The following is a 26,153-nucleotide window of genomic DNA, read 5'->3' on the forward strand; positions in this document are numbered from 1 at the left end:
GATTTTTGATTAATTTATTTTCTTGTGCACTGTTGTATTGTGGAAAAGACAACCTTCTGCTGCCATACCAGTGATCATTTGCTTGGTTTTCTTTGCTATTACCTTTCTTAATATTCTGGACATTCACTATCTTAGTGGGCTGGCGACCTTTTAATTATCCTCTTTTTGCAAATCAGTATTATTTCTCTTATCAGTATTTCTTGTTTTAATATACCATGTGGTACCCCTCCCCCTGCCATGTGCTTCATGAGGGATTGCACTATGTTCAACCCATTTCAGAGTTATCACCAGAATTTAGATTAGGTTTAGAATAGATTCTTCCTTGAGGAGGGTCTGTTGTACACTTTCTTCCCACTAACTGGTAATATTTTCCGTTGGTAACGATAGCCTTACTCACTGTAAAATTTCTTTAGACATAAGTGATCATGGTCAAATATATTGTAGTCCAGTAGACTGATTCGGAAGGGGGGAGGTTACAAGCTGACACCCACACTGTATATAAATAAAAACATAAGAAGATGAAGCAAATTTAATTAAATAACATTTTTGTGGCAAAGTCAGCTGTAATGAAGAAGAAAAGTAGTTCTTTATGACGCTATTAGTTACAGTAAGAACAAAAAGGCACACTGGATAAGATAAACAAACTCTGTTTATTCACGTTTGATATGTGTGTGTGTGTATGTGTGTGTGTGTCTATATACACTCTGACTTTTTGTATGATGGATGGTAACTCATAAACTCAGTTTCACCATTCGGTTCTGGGCTATGTAATGTAATGTGACAGTGTGACTACACCTTCACCTGATGGTGTTAGACATGATATGATGTGATGGCATATCCTGTCTAAATGTTTCAGAAAAGTAATTATTTCGTACATAATTTTGGTTTGTGTGATCATCTCTAGCAGCAATATACAATTTTACAGTCCAGGGTAGTATCTGTGACAGACACTAAAAATTCGTCCAAGTTCTGCTTCGGTAGCTCCTGGAAGCCGATTTGCCTGTATCAGCGACCAGTAGACTGCCAGTTAGGGTGAAATGCTGAGTAAGTTGTGGAAAGTTCAGAAGCTGTCACCAGCATGGGGAAATGATCAAGCACCCAATCTGCAAGCGAAGCATAATGACACCATTGAACCCGAGAGATACTATCATACTAGTGACACAGCAGATTGTTGTAAGGAAGGCTATGTACAATGCAACAATATGTATTCAGGTACTGCACCATCATGAAAAAGCCTCAGAAAGATGAAGTAGCGGAAGTCTGTAGTCAGTAGGAGAGCTGACAGCGAAGGAAAACCAGGACGCATGATGACATTGCCATTCCCATCACCGAAGAGCGTTCGGGAAGTGCCGACAAAAATACCCCACCCTTCTTAACAAATGTCTCATTGCTGAGTGCTGATTGTCGACTGCCCAGTGCACCTTGCAGGTCTGTTGGAGACTTGACCTGTGTGAGCAGGGCGCTGTCCTTCATCTTCCTTCAAGAAGAGGAGGAGAGGCACTGCAACTATTCATCATGTTGCTGTGACAGACATCGATGCTGCCAGCTCCTGTCTCCTAAACAGGGGCTGAGATCTAACCCCTATGAGCCAGTGAGTACTTCAGGTGGACCTGGGGCAAGACTCCTGAGTGCAAATCCTTGACTTCGATGAGAGCACTTTCGAGATCAATACGTAGAGCTGCAGACCACCAGAGTCCATGGGTCGACGACCCCCCATGATGCAACAGCCATCAATCGATGCATTGCTGTGCTGGTGGTATTGCCAGTCGAACCCGTGCCAGCCTTCTGCTGCTGATGAGGCTCTGCTCTTCCAGCCCACCTGAGGCATGGCATTTTGGAAGACAATCATGTATTACTGCCTAGTAAATGTGTTATTGTCAATACTGTTTTCTTGGAACTTTTGAGTGTAGCTAGGTTCTTACTACTGCATCCTGCCCGGCTCTCTCCTGATGACTGTAGTAGTCTGGGTCTGGACTCCTATAATACTCTAGAGAGAGGGGGAAGTAACTATAGATGTGACACATTCACTATATTATTCATCGTTTTATAGAATCATCTCAATTTAAAACTGTTAATTCTTCTTTCATAATAAAAACACCTATTCTCAAATGTGGCAGAATTAGCAGAATTGTAGATAGTTGCGTGGCAAGAACCAGTGAAGGCAGGGAGAACTGCATTTGTTACAAAAAAAGCATGAAGCTCAAATCTGGGATCAGAAAAGAAAAAACATAACAGATGATTCCCAAATAAAAATATATTAATCTATATACATTTGTTTATTTTATTTTTGTTTAATTGCAACAGAGAACTGAAATAATTAACAAAATTGTCTCTTGTGCATGTTGCCCATTGTCGTAAAAACTCTTTTGATAATTCTGATGGCTGTCCCCTTGTCAGAAGCAATGCAGTTTCCAATGGACAGAAGGAAATTACCAGAGGCAAAATGGGTGTCAGTAGTAGCTGGTTTATTATTGGAACAGAGTTAGTTCTGAAAAAATGAAACGATTACGTGAGTCAAGTTGAGTAACAGTACAAGAGGAATTTAAAAACCTCATATACCATCCACTCCTTCCACATCTTATGATTATGCGGATTCAGTAACTAAAATTGCTGTTAATTGAATGACAAGTACCAATGCTCAAATAACATACAGGTAACTATTATTTTGTGATAAATATGACTGTGCTTATGTGGATAATACTAATAAATGAGAAACACAACAGCTATATTCTATAGCTGAATAAGCATGTCCTTTTCCTTTTATTTTTTTTAAAGAAAAAGCGCTGACTTTGTTAATTAAAATAATAACCAGTCTCGAACGCAAAGATTCATTAAAAATTAATAATTACTTGTCCAGATGGTAACAGGTTTCGATTTCAACTAAAATCATCTTCAGACCATGTGTGAACAGAGATGATGGCTCGCACATTGGTAAGCATTGGAGGTCACCACTGGTAACTACAATGGGGACCTGAGAATGAAGGTTGCAAGGCTGGTAGTATTGTACCAGCGCGTAAATCGCACACTCACAGTCTTTTAGATACTTGTGGAGCAGTACCTTAGGTGCAGAGTGTGGGAGAAGGGAAAGTACGCGGAGGTGGTTACGTGGCGCTTTACTCGTGAAACCAGGCTGGGCAGGTCAGAAGGCAAGTTGACAGCTGTTGGAAAAAAGTTAGTAGGGAAGAAGAGCTCTTCACCATAAAAAATTTCAGTGAGCGAAGCTCCAAGGTTGCATTTGCGGTCTGTACACACTCCCAGGGGTACCAATGTTAGTGCCTCTGTCCAGAGTCCACAGTAGCACACGACGTGCAATGCCATTGCTCGACGAGCCTGTTGCTCTGTGGATTGTATGCTGTCGTTTGATGGGTGCCACCTAGGTTGCATAACTCGAGGGAAAGGGCTGATTCTAACAGACGACCTTGGCTGGTCGTTATGAACGTGGGACAAGCGAAGCTCGAAATCCTCATATCAGTAATGGCTTCGACAGTGAATTTGGCCATAAAGTCCTTAAGAGGTATAGCTTCCACCCATTGAGTGATGCGGTTGGCTGATGACATAATGCACCGACAGCCATTAAAAGTGGGTAGTGCAAATTCTGAAAACGTCCTTTTGGGACTTCGGAGCGACTTAGGGACGGTTGAGCGTGGCGCGATACTTTGCTCATTTTGCACAGAACACACACACAAGTCCAGAGCTTACAATCCTTCTTAACATTAGACAACAAGAAATGCTCCATCACCGGGCGCGTAATCGGACATATGCTTGAGTGTGCTAATTTATGGAAATGGTGAAGGATGAGATAGCGAAAAGGTTGAGGTACAAGGGGGAGTGTCCGTTTTTGAGAAATGTCTACATTTGCATTTAAATCTACAGTGATACACCGCAACCCACATTTTGGCGCGTGGCGAAGAGTATCCCATACCATTACAAGTCCTTTCCTTCCCTATTCCACACGCAAACAAAACGAGGGAAAAACGACTGTCTATGTGCCTCCATATGATCCTTAATTTCTCATATGTCATCTTCGTGGCTCTTATACGGAACGTATGTTGGAGGCAACAGGATCGTTCTGCAGGTAGCTTCAAGTGCCGGTTCTCTAAATTTTCTCGATAGTGTTCCATGAAAAGAAAGTTGCCTTCACTCCAGGAATTCCCATTTGAGTTCCTGAACCATCTCCATGACACTTGCATGTTGTTCAGACCTACCAGTAACAAATCTAGCAGACCGCCTCTAAATGTGTTTCGATTTCTTCCTTTAATCTAACCTCATGCATATACCAAACACTTCAGTAGTATTCAAGAATACATCACACTAGTGTCCCATATGCAGTCTCCTTTACAGATGAACCACACTTTACTAAAAATCTCTCAATAAACCAAAGTCGACTATTCGTCTTTCCTACTAAAATCCTCTCATGCTCATCTGATTTCATATCGCTTTGTAGCGTCACGCCCAGTTATTGAAACGACGTTACTGTGTCAAGCAGGACACTACTAGTGTTGTATCCGAACATTACAGGTTTGTTTTTCGTACTAATCCTCATTAACTTACACTTTTCTACATTTAGAGATAGCTGCCATTCATCACACCAACTACAATTTTGTCTAAGTCATCTTGTATCCTCCTACAGTCACTCAATTACAAAACTTTACTGTATGCCACAGCATCTGCAGCAAACAACCAAAGATTGCTGCCCACCCTGTCTGTCTGCCAAATTATTTTTGTATATAGAGAATAACAGCGGTCCTAGAATGAAATTTTCACTCTACAGCGGAGTGTGCGCTGATATGAAACTTCCTGGCAGATTAAAACTGTGTGCCGGACCGAGACTCGAACTCGGGATCTGTTGCCTTTCACGGGCAAGTGCTCTACCAACTGAGCTACCCAAGCACGACTCACGCACCGTCCTCACAGCTTTAATTCCGCCAGTACCTCGTCTCCTACCTCCGTAGTGCGCTTGCCCGCGAAAGACAAAGGTCCCGAGTTCGAGTCTCGGTCCAGCACACAGTTTTAATCTGCCAGGAAGTTTCATTTAATAGTGGTCCTGTCACACTTCCCTGGGGCCCTCCTGACTATACACTTGTTTCTGATGAACATTTGCTGTCGAGGACAACATCCTGGGTTCCATAACTTAACAAGTTTGTGAGCCATTCACATATCTGTGAACCAATTCCATATGCTTGTAACTTCTTTAACAGCCTGTAATAGTGCACCATGTCAAACACTTTCCAGAAATCTAGAAATATTGAATCTATCTATTGCCCTTCATCTATAGTTCGCAGTAAATCAGGTGAGAAAAGAGCAAGCTGAGTTTTGCACAGGCAATGCTTTCCAAAATCATCCACATAACAGAGGATCAGATGCGTCGCACTCGAAATAGGCCGAAGTTAGATCAAGAGGTTCATTGAGGAGTCATGAAGAAGAGTCTGTAACTGTTAGTCTTGCTGTTGCACTTCTGTGAACTGATCATAGTCGAAGAAGGACGACATGGTATTGATGCACGAGAGGTACTGTGACGTTTTCCACACCTTTCACTTGACAAACGCTGGTGGTGAACTGTGCCGAAACTATTGTGGGCAGGTGTCATTGATCATATTTTGGATAGAGTCTGCAAGCAGTCAATGGTCCAGTAAATAATCGGGGGTGGTGGGGGGCTCGATGTCTTGCAGGAAGTAGTGTGCTACTTGATAAACTGCTAGCTGCTCTTGAACATACGTTGACCATTTGCATTGTGTAGACAAGAGCTTGCCCAAAAAAAATGAGGTATGTCTTGAACATACCTCTTGTTGCACGGCAGTGCCAGTAATGGAGTTACTAACAACCGTTATTATGAGGCTCTGGACGTCAGGTACGGGTGTGAGCCATAGTAAAGGCTCAGATGAAACAGTTTTCAATGTGATCGAAAGTGTATTGCTTCTCTGAAGTCCACGTGAGCTGATGAGGGTTCAAGTGAGTAGGTCAAAGAGAAGTAGCCACCAGACGATGCCGGTAGTAGAAATTAACCTTGTCTAAAAATTGATGTAGTTCATGATAGTCTTACAGCAGCAGGAGATGTTGAATGGTCTTTGTGTACTGTGACACAGGGTGGATGCCACAGATGTTTACTACATGGCCAAGGAAAACGAATTCATTTTGTTGGAGCTGGCATTTTTCTTCGTTGATCACAACTCTGCTGTTAATCAATGAATCAAAAACTGGCTGAGATGCATGTTATGGGAGTCTTCGTCTTGTGAGAAAATAAGAATATCGTCAACATAAGCATAACGGAATGAAACTTGAATAGTATGCTGTAAATAAAGTGCTGCCAGGCTTGAAAGGTGTTCTTAAGTCCATGTGGCATAAACATAAATTCAAACAAGCCAAAAGTGGTGGTAATAGTCATTTTGTGGATACTGTCTGGGCACACCACGATTTGCAGGTATGCCTTTCTGCAGTCATTGACACTAAACACAAAGGTGTCCACCAGATAAGGAGTGAAGTCCTGAATGTTTGGTATGGGGTAACTGTCCTGTACAGTTTGGGCATTGAGAGTTCTTTGATCTACACACAACCTAACAGAGCCATCTTTTTTCAAATTAATTTGATGGGTGAAGCCCAGGAACTGTCAGAGGGCCACATGATACCAACCTGTAGGATTTAGCTGACTGATGATTTAGTGACCTTTAATAGATCTGGCAGCAGTCTAGGTGGTCTGTGATTTACTGGAGGGTGGGGGGGGGGGGAGGGGGCTGGGAGTGGTGTTGATCTTGCGGACCATTCCGTTTATAATGGCACATGGCACAAACTGTTCTTGCAGGGAAACGAAATCACAACAGGAGGAGGATGAACGAAAAATATAGAACTGGACTTTGTATCAGCAGATGGTTACAATGTTGTGGGTGTATCTGCAGATGGCGAAAGAGTTTCAAGGTCAGGTCAGTGCAGATAGAAGGTAGGTGCGTCGGAATCGGTTGGTGGTGGTCAAGACTGCTGGTTGAAATGGAGCCTTGCCATGTGGAATTCCTCTTCAACTTCGTAGATTCTCCACTGGATGGCATAATTTTCATGTTCCAGATGGATGTTCTTTATGTGCAACTCGAAATATAGCTGCAGCACCAATTGAATGCGACTGATACTGTGAAGGCAGTCCTGAAGGTATGGTGACCATTGGGCCTCTGGATAAGCAGCACATGCTGTTGTGTGAAGTGGGAGACTCTTCTGTGCCAGGCTGCCAATGGAACGTGGCTGATGACACCTGAGACAGACCAGTAATACCAGCATGACTCAAAATACCACCACACAGCTAAGGAAACAAGAAGAATTTTTTAAGGAAATCTGCGGCACGTACTGGCACGCTAACATCCACAACAATGAATGCCCAATCAAAAACATCATCAGAACCCAGGTCCAGCATGCAGGTCTGAGATCCATAGACTTGGATTATCAAATTATTTACCGTGAGAAGCTGGATGGTTGAGCAGGCAGGCATTATCAATGCCAAAATGGTAACTTCTGTGCCAAGGCCGACAAGGAAGTGTTGCCCACTGATATGGATAAAAATGAAAAGCCTGTGGTTGTGATGACAATGGGGCAGGAAAGAGCCTGCATTATCATTCCACGTGTCTAGTTGGCTTAGATATACTGCATCGTTTGGGGCATCTCCTGTGGACTGTGCATCAAGTAGGGACTGTCGCTCTGTCCATGAAAGTTGTGAGTAGTATCACTGAATTTTATGTCATACCAGCAGAAGTGGTTCTGCACAGGTGTAAGTGAAGTGCAATTGGTGTGTTTGTGGATGCTGTGATTGTGCACAGGTCGTCACTTTGGCTGGTAGCCGTGATGTCACAGTTGGCGGAGGTCAGATGGAACTGGCTTGGCTCGTGGTAGTGGGAAGCTAGTTGTACACCCATTGTAGTTGCAAATCATACCTGATGCTACTGTCGTCTACATAGTTAATACATGTTCCATGTTGAATGATGGCAAATATTCTACCTGCAATTTTGAGGCGTGCATGTAGTGGTTCCAGCTCTTGGGCAATCATGGCCAGTGGAACGTGCAGGGAAGTGTTGACGACTCATGATGTCCATAGTGTGTTGTCAGGCATGAGGTGCAAATCTATTTGAGTGCATAACTGATGCCATAGTTGCGATGGAGTCCTGTCCTTTAAATCTTCATTATAGATGGCACTGTGTAACTGTTCTTTTGGTGAGCAGGAGAGGCAGTAGAGGAGAGCTGTTGTAGCAGCCTCGTAATTGTTGTTCAAGGGTGAGGCGAGGATGATATTGCTGATCGTACTTGCCAGTTCACCCAACTGACTAAACAGTGTGATGCTTTTGTGCTTTCACTGATGATGCCACTTGAAACAAAGTTGCTTTCCATGATGACAAATCACAGGCTTGGTTGATCTGGCCATAAAATTGACTGTTTAAGGTGAGTCCCTAGTAGGTTACTAAAGTGACATCCATAGATGAAGAACAGCCATGCAGTTTGGCTCCACATGTGGCAAGACATGATGCACAGTAGGAAAGTCAAAAGACAGTGCATCCAGCTGCATGAGCCTGGAGTGAATGACTTCACACATGGTGTGGATGACACCTCGGGCAAAGGTAACGAATGCATATCTGACAGGTCAGATTGGTGTAACTCGAAAGTAGTCCAGTTTATGAGCAGAGCAGAGTACAATCTGAAATAACAAAGTAAGACGTTCGATGCACTCCATTGTTCAGCACCTTTGTTCACTGTCGGAGCACTGTTATGAAGATTGCCACTATCGCTTTTGATAACATGGAGGATGTTATCAATAACACTGTATATTGTTGCACGAGGACTGCTGTTTGCTTGTGTGAAATGTGCAGCACAATGGGGTCATGACAGCAGCATTGTAGCTGTGCAGTAAGAGTAGTTGCCCAGAAATGAATGTGAACACGATCGTCATAGATCACCAATGTAGTGCTCTACATATGGAATGTACAATAACACAATCTGTATCTGTACAAGCGCACACGTTATGCAATGAAGTTGGTACAACCACAGTCTAACACAACAGTCGCGACCCTGACTACTGTAAAAGTTGTTACCGTTAGATAGCTGGAGCGACACTAGCGCTCCAAGCGGCGAGAAAGGAGAACGTCAGACGCGTCGTAAGCATAATGTTTGTTTTGCGTCCCTTTCCTACATGATTTACGAAAGATTTGAAATATTTTTTTGCCTCAAAGAGTTTGTGTAATATCAGAGAACATAGAAGTTTAAAAAACGATTCTAAAATAAGCACAAGTAGGGATAAAAATCATGAATCCAGTGGAAACCTACAACACTTTTGTGAAGAAACACTTGTGACACTGGATAGAATTGCAGCTTACCACGTTGATATCAAAAGCATATAGACACACATTTTCACACTTAATAAGCACAGAAATGTACCTCTATGTGCAAAAGGAATCAACGCCCCATCTGTCTTTCCATAGGTCTACTGTATTTTAGTCTTTGTCGCCTGTTGCCCCAAGTACGACCTTCATCTTTATATTATTCAAAGTGGGACAAGCTATGGCCAAATAGTGGGAGAAATATACTGTGAGTGTAAAGTCCAAGTCCTCAAAGCCAATAAAGCTGTCAGAAGTACTGTCAATGTTAATTTTCCATTAGATACATTTCATCTGATGACATATTCACTTGTTTATCAGTATTTGAGAAATGCTGTACCTTCTGCTTTAAAGGGTTGAATACACTATCACTTATCCCACGTTTTATTTGCATGCTTTCCACATACCTCTGTAATGTATGCACTTATGGAAGCATAAAACTTTTGACAAAACCTGTATGCCTGAGTGCTGTCATATAATAAATTTAGAGCAAACAGCTTGTTTTCGTCTTTTCATCTTGCAGTACATTTCTCTTTCAGTGGCATGCTAATCTGACTTAACAACTCAAGGGCATCTTTTTTTAAATATCGGCATCTTATAGACTTTAAAATTTGTTTGTCCTTCTCCACTTGATCCTTCTGATACAGTTTCTTTTGCTGCCTGTACTTAAAATGACAGGCACATTCCTTGTCATGTAATAGTTTTGCGTGAAGACTAGCGATTGCAAATTCTGACACTTCACAAGCTTTTCAAAACACGAATAACTGCACTTAAACTAGCCACTTCACCATCATAACAGGTCTCTGTTGACGATCCAGATGAATTTGGGACTAATATATGAAGAGTTGAACTGGCTGCTTCTGTGCCATAGGATTGTTTTACAGCTTTAGACGGTTTGTCGAAACTTTGCAGCAGTTTCCTTTTCATCGTCAGTTTAGGTGGCTTTTTTGGGATGTCAAACAGTGTGGGTTCTGCATTCCACACAAGTTTATTATTGTCAGCATTCGTGAACTGGTTTGGTTCAAAGTGTATTGAACAAAACTTAACATTATTGTAAACAGGTCTTTTTTCATAAGATCTTCTCGTCTGCTATTCACGGACCATTTTCTGCTTGTAAAACGAAACATTAATCATTAATACACATGTGGTTGGCATGTGAATCTTGACGATATAGTTTAGTAACATGATGGTGTATACCTCTTAGGGTCCTTAGGAAACCTAAAAAAAGACAGATGGGTCTTCTTCTTGTATTTGTGCTACAGACACTCCTGTCTGTAAAAAAACCATTGTAGAAACCAAAATAAACAACTACTATTCGCTTTCGCTGAAACGATGGCGCCGAACTCAACAGTTTTACTTACTGGATGCTTGGCGCGCTGCTGGCGCAGTAGGCGACAGAATAGAGGCGAAGTGTCGCGAACATTATGTTAGACCGTGGTACAACATATTTGCCATAGTTGAAGTCCTTAAGGGAATTGTCTGCCAGAGATCTCTCACGTGTGATCTCAGTCGACAGCCAGCGATATTGTTTATTGTCACGGAGTACCCGCAAACATATAAATGCCGCGTCCACACGCTTGCCAAACCCTGAAAAGCCATCACAAATTCAAACTTGTGGACAGGGCGTTTGGCTTGACGTGCGTAGGCTTGTTAGTGCTTGTGGCCGATCCGGTGGAGTGTCGGTTTTTTGGTACAAATCAAAGGAGGTTTGCAGCGAGCGCTTGCAACGCGTTCACACGTTTGTTGTGGAATTAGTATTGTTTGTGCACTGGCGGCGGACAGAAGTGCGTTCCTCTTTGTATAGAAGTAGGCTACAGCACAGAATATGAATACCGGTAACTGGTCCAATGAGGAAATATTACAATTCATCGAATGTTATCAAGCAGAACCCTGCATTTGGGACCCGAGGAATAAAGACCATAAAGATAAAAAAAAGTGGCTGATGCCTGGAGTCATCTCAGTGAAGTTTTAAATAAACCAGTCAAGGAGATTAAAAACTGTGGTGAGCGTACTGTAAGACCTTCTACACACACACCATCAGATTATTTGACTTTTAACTCTAATGAAGTAGGCATGTCTAGTGGTCTTATCGTGGCGTGTTTATCTTCTGCCGTTAGGTCAGACGATGGAAATGCCACTTGCACACTGAGAGTAGCAGATTGACGGTGACCAACTTTAAACAGAACTTGATTTATTTTCACACACATTTATTAAAATAATACCAAGTATAAAAATTACTTAACTTTGTTCTGGATGCTATTTACAATTGACAAAATGAAGTTCCTTTGGTATTGGTATGTTAATCTTATTCTCACATATATCTCTGATACTGGACAAAAGTGTTTATACATTTATCGTCATGGCTATATACAGGAATATGGTAATCTTATTGGGCGCAGACTGAAACTTGACTATAGACTGGTACAGACAAATGTAGTACTCGTACAGACTGTTGCAGACAAATGCAGAATGGTGCAGACAAATGCAGACTGACTAATCGGATGTCTGTACATTTGTTATAATACCTTGCGCGCTCATGTATCACTGTGCGAGTGTGATCAGCGAGGAGAAAAGGTTCTATGTTAGCAGCAATCTCATTGGCTGCGTTACGTATTAATACGCGGATCGGTGGAAGCAGAATTTGGTCCGTCTCTGTGGCAGCGCCATCTCGTAGTGCGGAGACGGACGAGCGCTGCGCCTGCTCTGTTGTGCTTAGCGGGCCGCGCTCTAGTGGGAAAGTTGTGTATGCGCTGACTACGCAGAACTCTGTACACAACAAAAACAAAATAGGAAATTCTTATGGTCACATTTTGTAAACATTTAAAGAAGAAACAAGATTCTATTCGTTCTGGCTCAGGTACAAATTTATTTATTTATTAATATTTACTGGATATATGCAATAAACTTGATAAATAGATGATTGGAACAAAGTGTCTATTTTTCAAAGTTCTATATTTATTTTTACTAAAATAGTTGTGTTACTAACAAAATAAGTATGTATATGACGTAAATAATAAGTAATAATAATTTTCCCCCCAGGAGTCGAAGATATTAACAAACCAGTTTGGTTTGCATACCAGCTTATGGAATCATTTCTTCTGCCAAAATATACCAACAAGATTGGTTTGAACTCAGGTACGGTAAGCAAAAACACTTCAGTATTTTCGAATCTATCAATTTTGATTTTTACACTTTCTATAATATGAAGTACATGCTCTAAAATTAAGAAGTCGGAACTCCTCATGAAGCATTCGTACTCCTACAAAAGTATGAAGTAAATTCGTCCCTTACCTTGACGGCATTTAGTGGTGATCTTCAAAGTACTGGTAGCAAATTTTGTATTGCATTATTTTCTTTTATATTCCGCCACGCACCAGATGTTGTCAGATTCCCATTACTGTCCCATACATCCAAAGTTCCAGGGGGAATACATCTTTCTGCAGAAGATCTACTTTTTCTGAGTAAGTTATGTAGTAGCACACAGGTCATAATAATTTCTTTCAAAGTTTCGAGATCTAAATTAATAGGTCTTCGAAAAATTCTCAACACTGAAGTTAAAATGCCAGAAGTATTCTCCACTACAACCCAGGTTCTAGACAACTGTTCGATAAATATTCTTTTTGGCAATCTAGGGTAAGGCTTCATAACATGCGTACTGAGCGCAAAGGCACCATCTGCTAAAATACGTAAGGCACGTTTATGTTATTATTCGATCCAGGAAGTGGGCATGATGTGGGGAAGTTCGTTTCGTTTCTGCAGATTCTTTGCCATAATAATGAATTGTTAAAAACACCACCATCGCTAATCCTCCCTTGACATCCTATGTCAACAAATATAAAGTTATAATTGCTATCGACTAATGCCAAAAGCACTATACTGAAAGTTTTCTTGTAGTTGAATATTCAGTTCCACTATGAGGCGGACACTCGATAACTATATGTTTGCCATCCAACGATCCCACACAATGTGGGAATTTACTGCTGTATCCCCTTTCTAAATTAATCCAATCTTCCGCTGTAGAGGGCATCTGAACAGATAATGTTAAAATAATAAGTAAAATCTGAAATAATTTTTTTGTACTGTAGAATTATTAATAAAATCTAATTTTTGCAGCAATCAAGATCATCAGAAACAGCTGGCAAAGAAATGGTGGATGAATCCGAAAAGATAGAAAATTATAACAGCATGATGGGTTCCTCAACTCCTGCGTCTACAGTTTCTTCACTATCTACAAGTAAATCTAAGGAGAAATCTCGTCGTCGCACTGCTTGGAATATAGTGGAACAGCAAATGGCCACAGCATTCAGTCAATTAACGAATGTACTTAGTCAACGTCCATCATGAGCAAATGCAGAAGTTGATGAATGTGATCTGTATGCTAAGCAATTAGCCAAAAAGATGCGGGAACTTCCTCAGGACGCCAGGAAATTAATGATGTATGAAATAGATGGTTTATTTATCAAAAGAATTAAACAGAGGTCATTTTCGTTGAAACACCATCCCCTCATAATTCATTTCAATATTCTAGACCATCATCAGTGTCAAGTGGATATATAATAGTACCAAACCACTCATGACGTGTTCTAACGTCTTTTTCTGAACCTTCTACTCCAGATCGTGACCCCTTCACTACCAATCCCATCTCCAATTTTGAAAGATCCTCCACTCCATTACCACCACCATCTCCTCCAAATAGAGATGATAACACAACTATTTACTCAACTGAATCCAACCCTTCAAAGCTCACCTCTACAATTACAGTAATACCAGTACCGGTATCTGATGAAATAACCGTGCCTCAGAGACAAAACATTATTAACAAAGCATTCCAGATAGCTTACGAAGATTTTGAGCTATATGATACTAGTGCATAAGTAATAATAATTGTACAGAACGTTGATCACTATTTTTGTACACCTAGCTCTTCAAACTAGTAAAAAATATTTTAAAAATATCAAACATTTTCACATTACCTTTATTTCATCTTTCAGCACGTTGTTAATAGCTCTGCAGACTTCAGGTATAAGTTTTGATATTGCCTGGGTGGTTACTTTAAACAAATAGTGTAGACTTTTGTAATTGTCTCCAGATGCTAAATATCTTAGCGTTATTGTCAGACGATATTTAGCTGGTATAGCCACAGTCTAACATAATAGTCGCGACACTCACTGCTGTAAAGGTTGTTACCGTTTGACAGATGGAGCGACACTAGCGCTCCAAGCGGCGAGTAAGGTGAACATCAGACGCGTCGTAAGCATAATGTTTGTTTTGCATCCATTTTCTACGTAATTTACGAAAAATTTGAGTTTTTTTCTTGCCTCCAAAGGGTTTGTGTAGTATCAGAAGGTATATATGTTTCTAAAAATGATTCTATAATAAGCGCAAGTATGGACAAAAACCATGATTCGAGTGGCAAGCTACAACACATTCGTGAAGCAACACTTGTGACGTTGTATAGAATTGCAGCTTACCTCGTCGATATGAGAAGAATATAAACACACAGATTCACACGTAAGAAGCACAGACATGTGCCTCTACATGCAAAAGCGATCGACAGCTCATTTATCGTTCTGTAGGCCTACTGTGTTTGTCATTGTCGCCTGTTGCCACAAGTACGACCTTCATCTTTATATTATTCTAAGTGGGACAAGCAACTGCCAAATAGTGGGTGAAATATGTTGAAAACATTATAATGAGCTGATTACATTACATTTCACGCAAAACCAAATATTTGAATAATTTTCAAACTTTCTGTCAGTAAACAAGGTGCTAACAAAATAATGTCATCATACGAAGGAAGCAAGGAAAATTATGTGACTAACAACAGAAGTGAATGAAATACTTACCAAACATTACGATTTTGTAAGAAACGAATAACTGCACTTAATCTAACCACTTCATCGTCAAAGCAGGTCTGTGTTGACGATTCACACGAATCTGTCACTGATATACGGAGAGCTGAACTGGCTGCTTCTGTGCTGGCTACAGCTTCAGATGGATTGTCGAATCTTTGTGGCAGTTTCCTCTTCACCGTCAGGTGAGGTGGCTTATTTGGGATGTCAAACAGTGTGGGTACTGCATTCCACACGAGTTTTTTTGTCTGCACTCATGAACTGGTTTTGTTCGAAATTTAGCCAACCTAATATTATTATACAGCTAAACTGGGTCTTTTCTCATAAGGTCTCCTCGTCTGCTATTAACTAGCCATTTTCTGCTCCTAAAAAGAAACATTAATCATTAATACACATGTAGCTTGCAAGTGAATCCTGACGATACAGTTTAGTAACATGAGGGTATATACCTTTCAGGATCCTTAGGAAACCTAAACAAAGACAGCTGTGGTGTCTTCTTCCTGTTGATGCTGCAATTTACTGCGCTACAAACGCTCCTGCTTGTAAAAACCATTGTAGAAATCAATATAAACAACCACTATTCGCTTTCACGATCGCACCGAACTCACAGTTTAAGTTAGTGACCGCTTGGAGCGCTGCTGGCGCGGTAGGTGAAGTGTCGCGACTGTGGTATAGCTTCTCTGAAGTCTGTATTTTTCTTCGAAATCATAGGTGAAATTTCATTCAGCAAATACTCAAAATCAGCGTAGCTAATCATGCAGATGTTATCAAACTGTCCAGATGGTTCACGAAGAAGCTCATTACATTTTTCTTCCATAAATTCTCTGCAATCACAAAATTGTAAATCAATAATTTTTTTATAGGCCTAATTATATTTAATGAAATACACATAAGAAACTATATAATGATCATAGATACATGAATGAAGCTATAATCTAATAATTTAACAATTACCTGTTACGGTTTCTACGAATTTTTAACATCAATCATCTTCTTTGCCGTATTTTTCGTTTTCTTTCCTCATTCTTTTTACTTTTATAATAAAGATAGGTTAAATCAAAGGTTATGGCCGGCACAAGCTCTATGTCCATCATGCTTGCTTCTCTAGAACAAACAAGCGCACTCGCGAGCGTGTGGATAGTTCCCCCAAAGGTAGCCAAGCGTTTGTAGAGGCTTGGAGTTAGCGGCAAGCGCCAAACGGGTGGACGCGGCACAATAGGTTGTAACCGTTTGTTGTATAGGGACTTTACGCTGTTAGAAAACTTGTTCGACACACACGTTCGACCAGTCAGTTTTTCCTAGAATCCTCTGCAGTGTGAATGATACATACCATAACGAAATGTATAAAACGTATATTCTGTTGTCACTAAGAATACCTTCAACGGGTGACACTATTTCTGTCAATTAAGTACAAAAGGTGTAAAAAGCACTATGTATAATTAAAGCCTTGAAAAACCACAACTGTCACAATTAGATTTTGCTGGGTGTTAATTTTAGTCGTTGGATTTTCGGAAAATACCCGTCATTGGAGAGGCATTGTGAAGCGGACTGGTGTACATGCTCGCATTTATTGGCGACTAGCAACTACTGATACACGCCACTTTCGCCCATGACTAGTCATGGCGTTAAAGATGCTTTCATTGTAATTATAAATGAATAGAGTTTCAATAATCGTTTGATTCAAAATTATCTCTTAGTTTACCGCGATCTTAAATAGATAAATTTATTTAACCGCGTATAATTATGTCGGTATGAGATTTTATGGGAATTAAACATTTCATAACTGAAGCAGTCAATAAAGAAGGCTGGTAAGTTTACACATATTTTGAGGTTATGTGTCAGTACGAAATATTTCCTTAACGCAGCGTGTTATTGTTCTGTACTGAATATTGAAATAATAATTATTTAGGTTTTCATATCTGCTCTCATAATATGATGGCTGTGAATTCTCTTGCGGGGCAACCATCCTTATATGCGAAAATCTTGGGGATGTTTCCACAGAACCTGTCGTTCGCATTTGCTTATGGTTCAGGCGTTATGAAGCAAAGTGGAGCCAGTCGCAAGTCAAAAAATATGATTGATCTTATTTTTGCTGTGGATAGTTCATCCCTTTGGCATGCAGAAAATATACGAAGAAACCCGAAACATTATTCTCATTTAAAGTGGTTCGGACACAATTTTGTCGCGAATTTCCAAGAACACTGGGGAGCTAGGATGTATTTCAATACTTTAGTGCCAGTAGAAGGTGAAGATGTAGTGATAAAGTATGGTATTATATCTCGTCAAGCAATGGAAGCTGACTTGTTGGACTGGTGTGATTTGTATGTTGCAGGACGCCTCCATAAGCCAGTTGTAATACTAAAGCAAGCTACAAACTCCCATTTGCGCTCAGCATTGCATCAAAATCTGTACAGTGCTGTCCACGCTGCTTTACTCATTCTTCCAGAAACGTTTACGGAAACTGATTTTTATCGGTGTATTGCTGGATTGTCGTATTCTGGTGACTTTCGTATGACATTTGGGGAAGACAAGAATAAAGTTGTCAACATAGTTGCCCCGCAAGTGGAAGCTTTCAGGAGTCTTTATGCACCTGTTGTAAAATCCCTTCAAGATTACATGCACATGCCAGTTCTAATGGGTGAAGGCGAATGCTGTTGCCAGGATATTAGCCCAAGTGCCCGAATGTATCATCTTAATCAGCTTCCCAGAACGCCCCAAAGAGCAGTAGTGAGATTTTGGAATACTAGGGGTCCACGCCGCCTTCGTCAAGATACCGAAGATACTTTAAGAGCCATTTCTCATGACCCTGAATGTGGGAACGTAGTAGAAACATGCATACGGAACATTGTATGGAATTCCAGTGTAAAACAAAGTGTAAAGGGCATTGCTACAGCAGGTCTAATAAAATCCATCGTTTACAGTTGGAAAAAAATTAAAAAGATGTTGAAGGCAAGTTCTTGGAAGTCTAAGGATTAAAGATTAACGATTGTCAAATATGTCGTACTTTGTTAACAAGGGCTGTAGGCAGTATAATTGTTACGTACAAGTTAAAGTGCTTGTAGTATTTTCAAATTGTATTATGAATTCAAGCCTAAACATTAAGCTACAAGATTACAGCTATGAAGTTCTTGCCAGTCATTGTCAGGTATGCTTCATCTAAAGATAATTACAATATTCTCAGAGCACACCATCATTCAATTTTTGTTACGTTGTTTATAAAATTTACTGTAAGTATATTGCTTTAAGTTAATGGAGTTTGTAGATAGCATGTTAATCCATCTACTAATAATTTCTGTAACAGTAATGTGTAAAAGGTGGTGGGTAGAAATTACTAACTCATATCTGTATATCTTTTTCATTTTGTAAAATATATAAAACATTAGAAATGTTCAGATTGTAACCACATGTACAAATTAATTTGCAATGTAAGTGTAAAAGACTTGTGCCACGTCATTGCATCTATCGTGCAAAATGACGCATGGAACATGTGACCAAGTAACTAGAGCCGAAACCACCCCAACGCAGATGATATGTGAGCAGTTGTGGGTTTACAACTAACTCCCAACAAACAGTTTACTCTCATAGAGACTCATATTACGCAATTTCAGATAAGCAAAAATTATCTGCAGGAATCAGAACCAGACCTTAATGGTCATAAACCAGTCGAAGCACTGTCTGTTTGGCTTGTTTCCCTTTTATTAAGTACCTCATTATTCTGATTTGTAGTAAAGTTGTTAGTGTATTTTGTTTTCCTCCATTCCCTTATACATGGAACTATCTTCTGTGGCAACAAAGCAGAAGTGTTTATTCTGGTAAACTGCGCAGGAAGAATATTGGGTGAAGAAGATAAAAATACATACAATAAATGCTTTCAAATAATTTGGAATTTGTGCACTCCACTTTGTTGTGATTATTATAATAGTATGATAATTGTCATTAAATGCTAGTTTTAGGCAAACAAAGTTCACAGGTGGTAGTAATAATATGAGTACAAACGAATACAGATTTTGTTTAAATTAAAGGTAACATGTTACACTGTAATAAATAAATATTACCACCCGCAAACCAGCACTAACATCAGTAATTCAGGTATACATGCCGATGTGACAAGCAGAGGATGAATGGAGAAAGTAAATATATGAGGGTAGTGAATTGGTAATTTGATACATAAATGGAGATGAAAATCTAATTATCGTGGGGGATTGCAATGCGGTTGTAGGGGAGGGATTAGACAAAAGAGTAATGGAAGAATATGGGCCTGGTAGTACAAATGGGAGATTAGAAAGACAGTTCTGCAATAAATATTAGTGCGTAATAGCAAATATTCTGTTCAAGAATCACAAGAGGAGGCTGTGTTCACAAAAATGCCGGGAGATATTGGAAGATCCGAGTTGCATTATATCATGGTCAGGCAGAGATTCTGAAATCGGATATTGGATTATAAGGCTTACTCAGGAGCAGATATGGACTCAGATTACACTTTAGTAATGACGACGAATAGGCTCTTGTTTAAGAGAACAGTTAGGAAGGATCAGTGTGCAAAAAAGAGGGATACAGAAGTACTAAGGAATGAAGAGGTATGCTTGAAATTCTCTGAGGCTATAGATACTGTGATAATGAATAGCTCTGTAAGTAATCCAGTTGAGGAATGGGCATTTGTAAAAGGGGCAATCATGGAAGTTGAAAGAAAAACGTAGGTAGAAAGAAGGTAACTATGAAGAAACCACAGTTAACAGAAGAAATACTTCATTGTTTGACTAATGAAGGAAGGACAAAAACTTTCAGGGAAATTAAAGAAATTGTTGTCTGAAGGACGGACTCAGCACATAGAAAAGTCAAAGCAACCTTTGGTGGAATGAAAAGCAAGGGTGGTAACCTTAAGACTGCAATGGGAAATCCACTGGTAAATGCAGAGGAGAGAGCAGATAGGTGGAAAGAGTAAACTGAAGGCCTCTATGAGGGTTAGTACTTATCTACTGATTTGATAGAAGAAGAAATAGGGAGCAGTCAACAGGGAAGAGATAGGGAATCTATTATTAGAACCAGAATTTAAAAGAGCTTTGGATGACTTATGATCTAATAAGGTAGAAGGAATGTAGACTATAACATTCCATCAAAATTTCTAAAATCATTGAGGGGAAGTGGGAACAGAACGAGTATTCATATTGGTGTGTAGAATATGTGAGACTGGTAACAGCCCGGCCAATAACAATACAGTGCCAAGAGAGGCCCGTGCAAGCTCGGTGCAGCAGCCTCCTGCGCAGATGTGAGTTTTGTTGGTTTTCTAATGTGGCATGATCAACTGTGGATAAACAGACACATCGGGTGAGTCAACAAGGAATGGACCGAATTTCTGCTGAGAGAGGAGAAGAAGAAGATGATAGCTTATATTTTAACAGGAAGGGGAAAGATGCTTAACCGAAAATAAGGAGGTTGGGGAATGCCATCACTAAAGGTAGAATTCCTTTGATTACAGGTGTGAGAGGTAGGCCTTTTTTATATTGAATACCGTATTCAGACAAACTGCTGTAAAAGAGATCCAGATAAATGTAGTGTCACACACAAAAGAAACTAGAGTAAACTTACCATTATGCATTAGAGTATTAGAGGACTAAACAGAAATGGTAACAAACCTCTTATTTCATTGCATAGTCTAGTTTGTCGAAAAGAAGTTGATGTATTTGTCCAAACACCATGTAAATACAAGAATCCATATGTTAAACAGAGAGGACAACAAATTAGCAGACCACTTCTGTAGCCTTGAAAAAATTAGAGAAAATAGTGATTGTTTTACAGTATGTAAGAAAATAAAATAAATGTCAAATATGTTGATACCAGTCGCTTCTGCTTAGATCAACAATTGGAAACCTGCTTTTGGATTGCTGCTACTAGAGAAGTCATTTATAACTGTTATAGTATATAGATCCTCACTGGAAAACTCTCAAATAGTCGTACAAGAAATTAAAGTCATTATCATGTCATCTAGTGGTGAAAGTAAAGTAAATGACAGTCTGGGCTCTTGAAATATTATGAAAACTGTTTGATGATAGAAACAGTATCTGTTTTGCATTTTAAACTGTCAACATGCGAGTGGCTTACCTCACATATTTTGGCTGCTTTCAAACTGACCATTTTTTCATCGGCGCTATTCAGTTTGGTTTGAAAGGAATCCTGTACACTACAACAGGTTCAAGAATTAGTAACAGCAGAGCTCTAGGTGTGGTAGGTACCATGCTGTCTGCAAGTTTTGAGGATTTTATCTGTGAAATGGGGATTCCAGCACTCTCTCATCAGAAATTAGGGAAAGAATGGAACAGTGAATGTTAGAGGCTGCAGCAGGGTGAATAAGGTACTCACATATATGCAAAATGCAGAAGTACGGCGTTCAAAATCACATTGAAAGTAAACAGAAAACATCCACTATCAGAAATAGTGCTACTAGTGGCTCAAGTACTCTAGTAGAGAAACTGTAAAATGAAATAAATTAAAAAAGTAGGCTATTGTATGGAAGGAGCAAAGATAAGGTAATCAACCTTTTAAATGAGGCATTGAGTGGTTGTTGGGTTTGTGAATAAAACTGAAACCCAACAACCACTCAATGCCTCATTTAAAAGGTTGATTACCTTGTCTTTGCTCCTTCCATGAATAAAACTGAATTTAGCGCCCGAAAACCTCAAACCACACACAATAAAACTGAAAATTTTGCTTAGCTTTAGATCAGAGTCCTCCTCCCAAACTAACTAATAAAACACTATTACTGCCACATAAATGATGAATGAGAGACTCATTATATAAATGTTGTAAGATAGAAGTATATCAGATCACTAGACCAGTGTTAAGTTAAAAGAAAGATAATCCAGTATGTGCGTATTGGGATTGGAGAAACTGAGAAAATGAAATTTATGCTGTTGTGTTGAGTGGAAAGTTGCACAAGATACTAAACCAAGAAAGAGAGGTTAAGATGGGACCTGACATATTATGTTGCTCTTTATATGTGAAGAAAGCACATTTGTTCCAAAAAGTTAATATCCATTCACCATTCCATGTACTTTGCTGGTAAATGTACACTGTACATTGCAGTTACTTAGCGGATACAAATAAATGTTGTGTTCTGCAGCAAGAATTTATTGTCAAAGGCCGAGCACTTGTCCTCATCAGTAGCAAGCAAAAGCATGATTACATGGTGGTGCTGTAGGCTTTTCAAGGGTGCATATTAAGAAAGTGATTGCAGTGTAACTGTTTTCACTGGTTAGCTTTTGGCCCTTGTTAATACCTTCAGTTTCTTAAGTAACTGAAGCCATTGGTTTATTCTTCAGTACATTCATTTTTCTCTGTTTAACCGGGAGTGTGCGAATAAATAGGTTTTTACAAAATTGGTACTTCTTTATTTTGTTCATGCTGTGTAGCGCAATGTGTAATATTTTAGTTTGGTATTTCATTTAATTTTTAATTACTATTTTCAAGTTCAGTTGAGTGTGGTAACAGTTGAATTGTTTGAATTCTGCAGGACACTGAGACAAAGAAACATGTCCAACTTCATTGGACCAGCACTGCCACCACATCTGAAGATTTCAAGGAAAAATTCAGATGACAAAAATGAGTGTAATGATGATGATGTCGTAACAGGTGATGTTTCTGATGAGGAGTACCGTGAGGATGCTCCAAGTGAGCAACCTGCAGTCTCGGAAGACATGTATGGTCCAGCATTACCACCTGGCTTCAAGCCTCGGGTGGTAGGTCCAGCTGCAATGGTTACCATTTCTATGGCAGAGCAGTCATCTACACTGCCTGATTCCATAAACAAGAGCTCAGATGATGAGGATGGTGATGTGGTAGGGCCAATGCCTGCCAGTGATATATCAGCTGAAGTTACACAGCAGTTACAACAGCAGCTAGAGAGCCGGGCTCACAGAATGAAGGAAAAACTTTCTGGCAAGGTTAGTGATAGCACTTTATTTTTGTATCAATTTTTATTTACAGAAAAGACAAAAATACTGGTTGCTCCACAAAAATAACTGCCCAAAAACATTTGGCCATTGTGATACAATGCCTACTAGAACCATTTAATATGAATAATATGTTACGTATTGCAAGTGAGTTTCTTAAGAACAGCTCAGAACAGATATGGTATAAATAAGTCTCTTATAAAACACCATATTGTCTAGTATGAGTTCTGGGATGGTTTCAGATCTTAAAGAATAGAATTTCGCAAAATAAACAGTGCTTTTGAAAAACTGTAATTATGTGCCACTAATCAATCACAGCTATTTGACTTTTTAAAAATTGTGTAGAAAATATGAACTAGGAAATGTATTCAGAGTTAGCATTTTTTGATGTAGAAAAATGACTTATTAGTGTGTGCTTTCATAAAGTGCAGAAAAGCAGTAGTCAGAGTTAAATTGGTTCAAATACCACGTTGTTAAAAATCACAGTGCTGATGGCTGCTTTTCTGTAACCTGAAAACCTGATCACTCTTTCAGTTATAGAAAGACAATTTATTGTGATATCATGATGATGTTGCAGATTGACGTGTTTGGGTATGAAGTATTCCCAGGTTGAAAATCGCATCCATGGGACATAATTTGAATATAAGCAGACACACAGCCAGCTGAAGTATGGAGCACCACTCAGTGTCTCAATTTTGCAATTTCTTCTTCTTCTTTTTTTTTTTTTTTTTTAAAAAAAGAAAAGAGCTGTTTAAATCTATTACAGCTACAGTTACAATTTAGAGTAAAAACAGAAACAGGTTAATTGTGTAATTGACTGGTGAACACTTCTTTCTGCATATATAATAATTTTTTTCCTTTGTACACACTCTGGCATCATCTTGTAGTGTGTAGGTAGCATATTTTTGTTGAATCCTTAATATCAAAATCCTTGAGTTACCTGCATAGGCAATTTAGGGTGTAATGTGTACATCTGGGCAACTGAAGAATGTGTTAGATGGCTTAAAAGTCAGAAGTAAAAGTATCTTAAGAAAGGAAGGGAAATTTTTTATTGGTTGTGATATTGATGTAATTTTAACTCTTGAATTGCTGCTTCTGTAGATCATTGTTTAAAGTATGTAAAACACATTTGTTATACACATTGGTCATTGGTCAACCAGAATTGTTTTCACTCTTTTGGCATTGTCCCTTAAACATCTTTTCAAGAACCTTTGAGTACCGTATTTACTCGAATCTAAGCCGCACCTGTGAAATGAAACTCGAAATCAAGGGAAAAAAAATTTCCCGAATCTAAGCCGCACCTGAAATTTGAGACTCAAAAGTCAATGGGAGAGAAAAGTTTTGGACCGCACCTCCAAATCAAAACAAAGTTGGTCCATTGTAACATGAGACATAATTTAGGTCAAATGGATGAAGATACAGCTACAGTAGTTTGGTTCGAGTCGTAAGCTTAACAGTTAAGCTTTACTAAGTAGCCATTGGTATTGTTAGGCACTCCGTCTGTATTTATACAGGTAACCTTCCTTTTTCACATGCTTCGTCTGGTTTGAATCGATTGCTTATTTTCTTTGATCTGATAAATGCCATTCTCTTTGTTATTGGTGTTTGTCACTCTAAGCTGAAAATGCATTATTGTACTGTGTCATGCATTTTTTGTCGCACTCTGACAATGAGTGTTTATGACCTGTCGCCGCTCGCGGCATGACTTGCTTTTGTGCAGGCTACCGCGGCTTACAATTTTAAAAAAGAGAGGAATTGTCTCATAAGCAAAACAATGGCAAGAGACTGCTATTTGTTGTTACTTACACTGCTGCTTTCTTTGATAATGATCAGCAAGAACCAAATAATAGACTGCGTATGATAGATGTTCTGAACGAGAGTTTAGTGAAAATTTTTCTCTGTTTGAAAATCTTTGCAGACGCCTCTTTAGTACATTACATTCTCCTCTTTAGTACATTACATTCTGCACAGAAATTAGAGTCATCTTAGATTTAAAAATCTAGTTAGTTGCCTTGCTTCATTTCTGTCTGTATTACTATTCACCATAAGAATAATACGAATATAAACATGACATGATATGTATATTCTTCCGCATTTGCTGTTGTCTCACTCTAGTTTCGTAGTTTATTAGGCAGACAGGATTTAAACGAGATAGCAGCAAACACAAAAGAATACATGGTATAATGTTTACATTATTCTGCCTTTTCTTTTAATTTATTTACTGACGCAGAGGTTTTGGCGCCAGTATTTATCTTTGTGACTGCAAGCATGCCTGTGTAGTGCTATATATATTCGACGGCAGAAGTCAGTTGTGGCGGCACCTACCATTTTTCAGAACTTCCGCTTGCTTTGCTCTAGATTCTAAGCCGCAGGCGGTTTTTTGGATTACAAAAACGAGAACAAAAGTATGGCTTCGATTCGAGTAAATATGGTAAGATGCTGTTGTGGGCCTAAGACACAACTTCAAAACCTGCCCTATCATCCTGGTTTAACTTCTACAGTTTGGCCAAATCATACCAAACCATTGTCAGGATGGTTTATTCATCAGGGACAAAGCTGATCCATCCTTGTAGTCATTCTCCATACGAGGCAGTCTAAAGAAATCCAGTCTGTGCTGTTAGGAGGCCACAAGTCTATGGATCAAAATACTTACACATTATCTCGAAGCAATATTTGAGACAAAAGCATCTGTGCTAGAGTGTAATTATGCTGAGGAAGTGTAACTTTTTAAGTGGCCATTATTTCTGTTCAGCGCTGCCCTACCATCATAATTGGTAGGTAAATTAATATTTCCCGATGATCCCTCCCATCCCCCACCCTCCATTTTTAAATTAGTAGATGACATGTTAAATGTTGTGGGAAAGTTCTTCGCGAATTTAAATAATTTAGGATTAAAGGAGGCCACTCGCCAAAAGTACGAAGGTCACTCCAAAAGAAATGCACACTATTTTTTTTTTAAATCCATCTTTTATTCTACATGTTTGAAAGTTTTACAGTGTGTAGATACATCCTTTAGG

General features: G+C 39.3%; 2 protein-coding genes across 3 annotated transcripts in view; both read left to right on the forward strand.

Annotated features, from left to right (window-relative positions):
* The first annotated feature begins 16,617 nt into the window (after positions 1–16,617).
* The window catches only part of LOC124594732 (GPALPP motifs-containing protein 1), a 74,877-nt gene continuing 65,341 nt past the window's right edge, over positions 16,618–26,153 (forward strand). Inside the window, exons 1-2 of one of the 2 annotated variants that reach the window (XM_047133100.1) lie at positions 16,618–16,998; positions 22,698–23,127. In XM_047133100.1, the coding sequence (XP_046989056.1) occupies positions 16,952–16,998; positions 22,698–23,127 (477 nt within the window). In that variant the 5' untranslated portion in view covers positions 16,618–16,951. Of the gene's footprint in view, positions 16,999–18,171; positions 18,336–22,697; positions 23,128–26,153 lie in introns of those variants that run through there. The other variant, XM_047133101.1, reaches the window with a different exon arrangement.
* Positions 17,019–18,317, forward strand: LOC124594731 (phosphatidate cytidylyltransferase, mitochondrial). Its single transcript, XM_047133099.1, has one exon. It carries the CDS (start codon positions 17,123–17,125, stop codon positions 18,164–18,166), a length of 1,044 nt encoding a protein of 347 aa, XP_046989055.1. The 5' UTR covers positions 17,019–17,122; the 3' UTR covers positions 18,167–18,317.

Source organism: Schistocerca americana, chromosome 2 (genome assembly GCF_021461395.2).
Source record: "Schistocerca americana isolate TAMUIC-IGC-003095 chromosome 2, iqSchAmer2.1, whole genome shotgun sequence".
Classification (NCBI taxonomy): domain Eukaryota; kingdom Metazoa; phylum Arthropoda; class Insecta; order Orthoptera; family Acrididae; genus Schistocerca; species Schistocerca americana.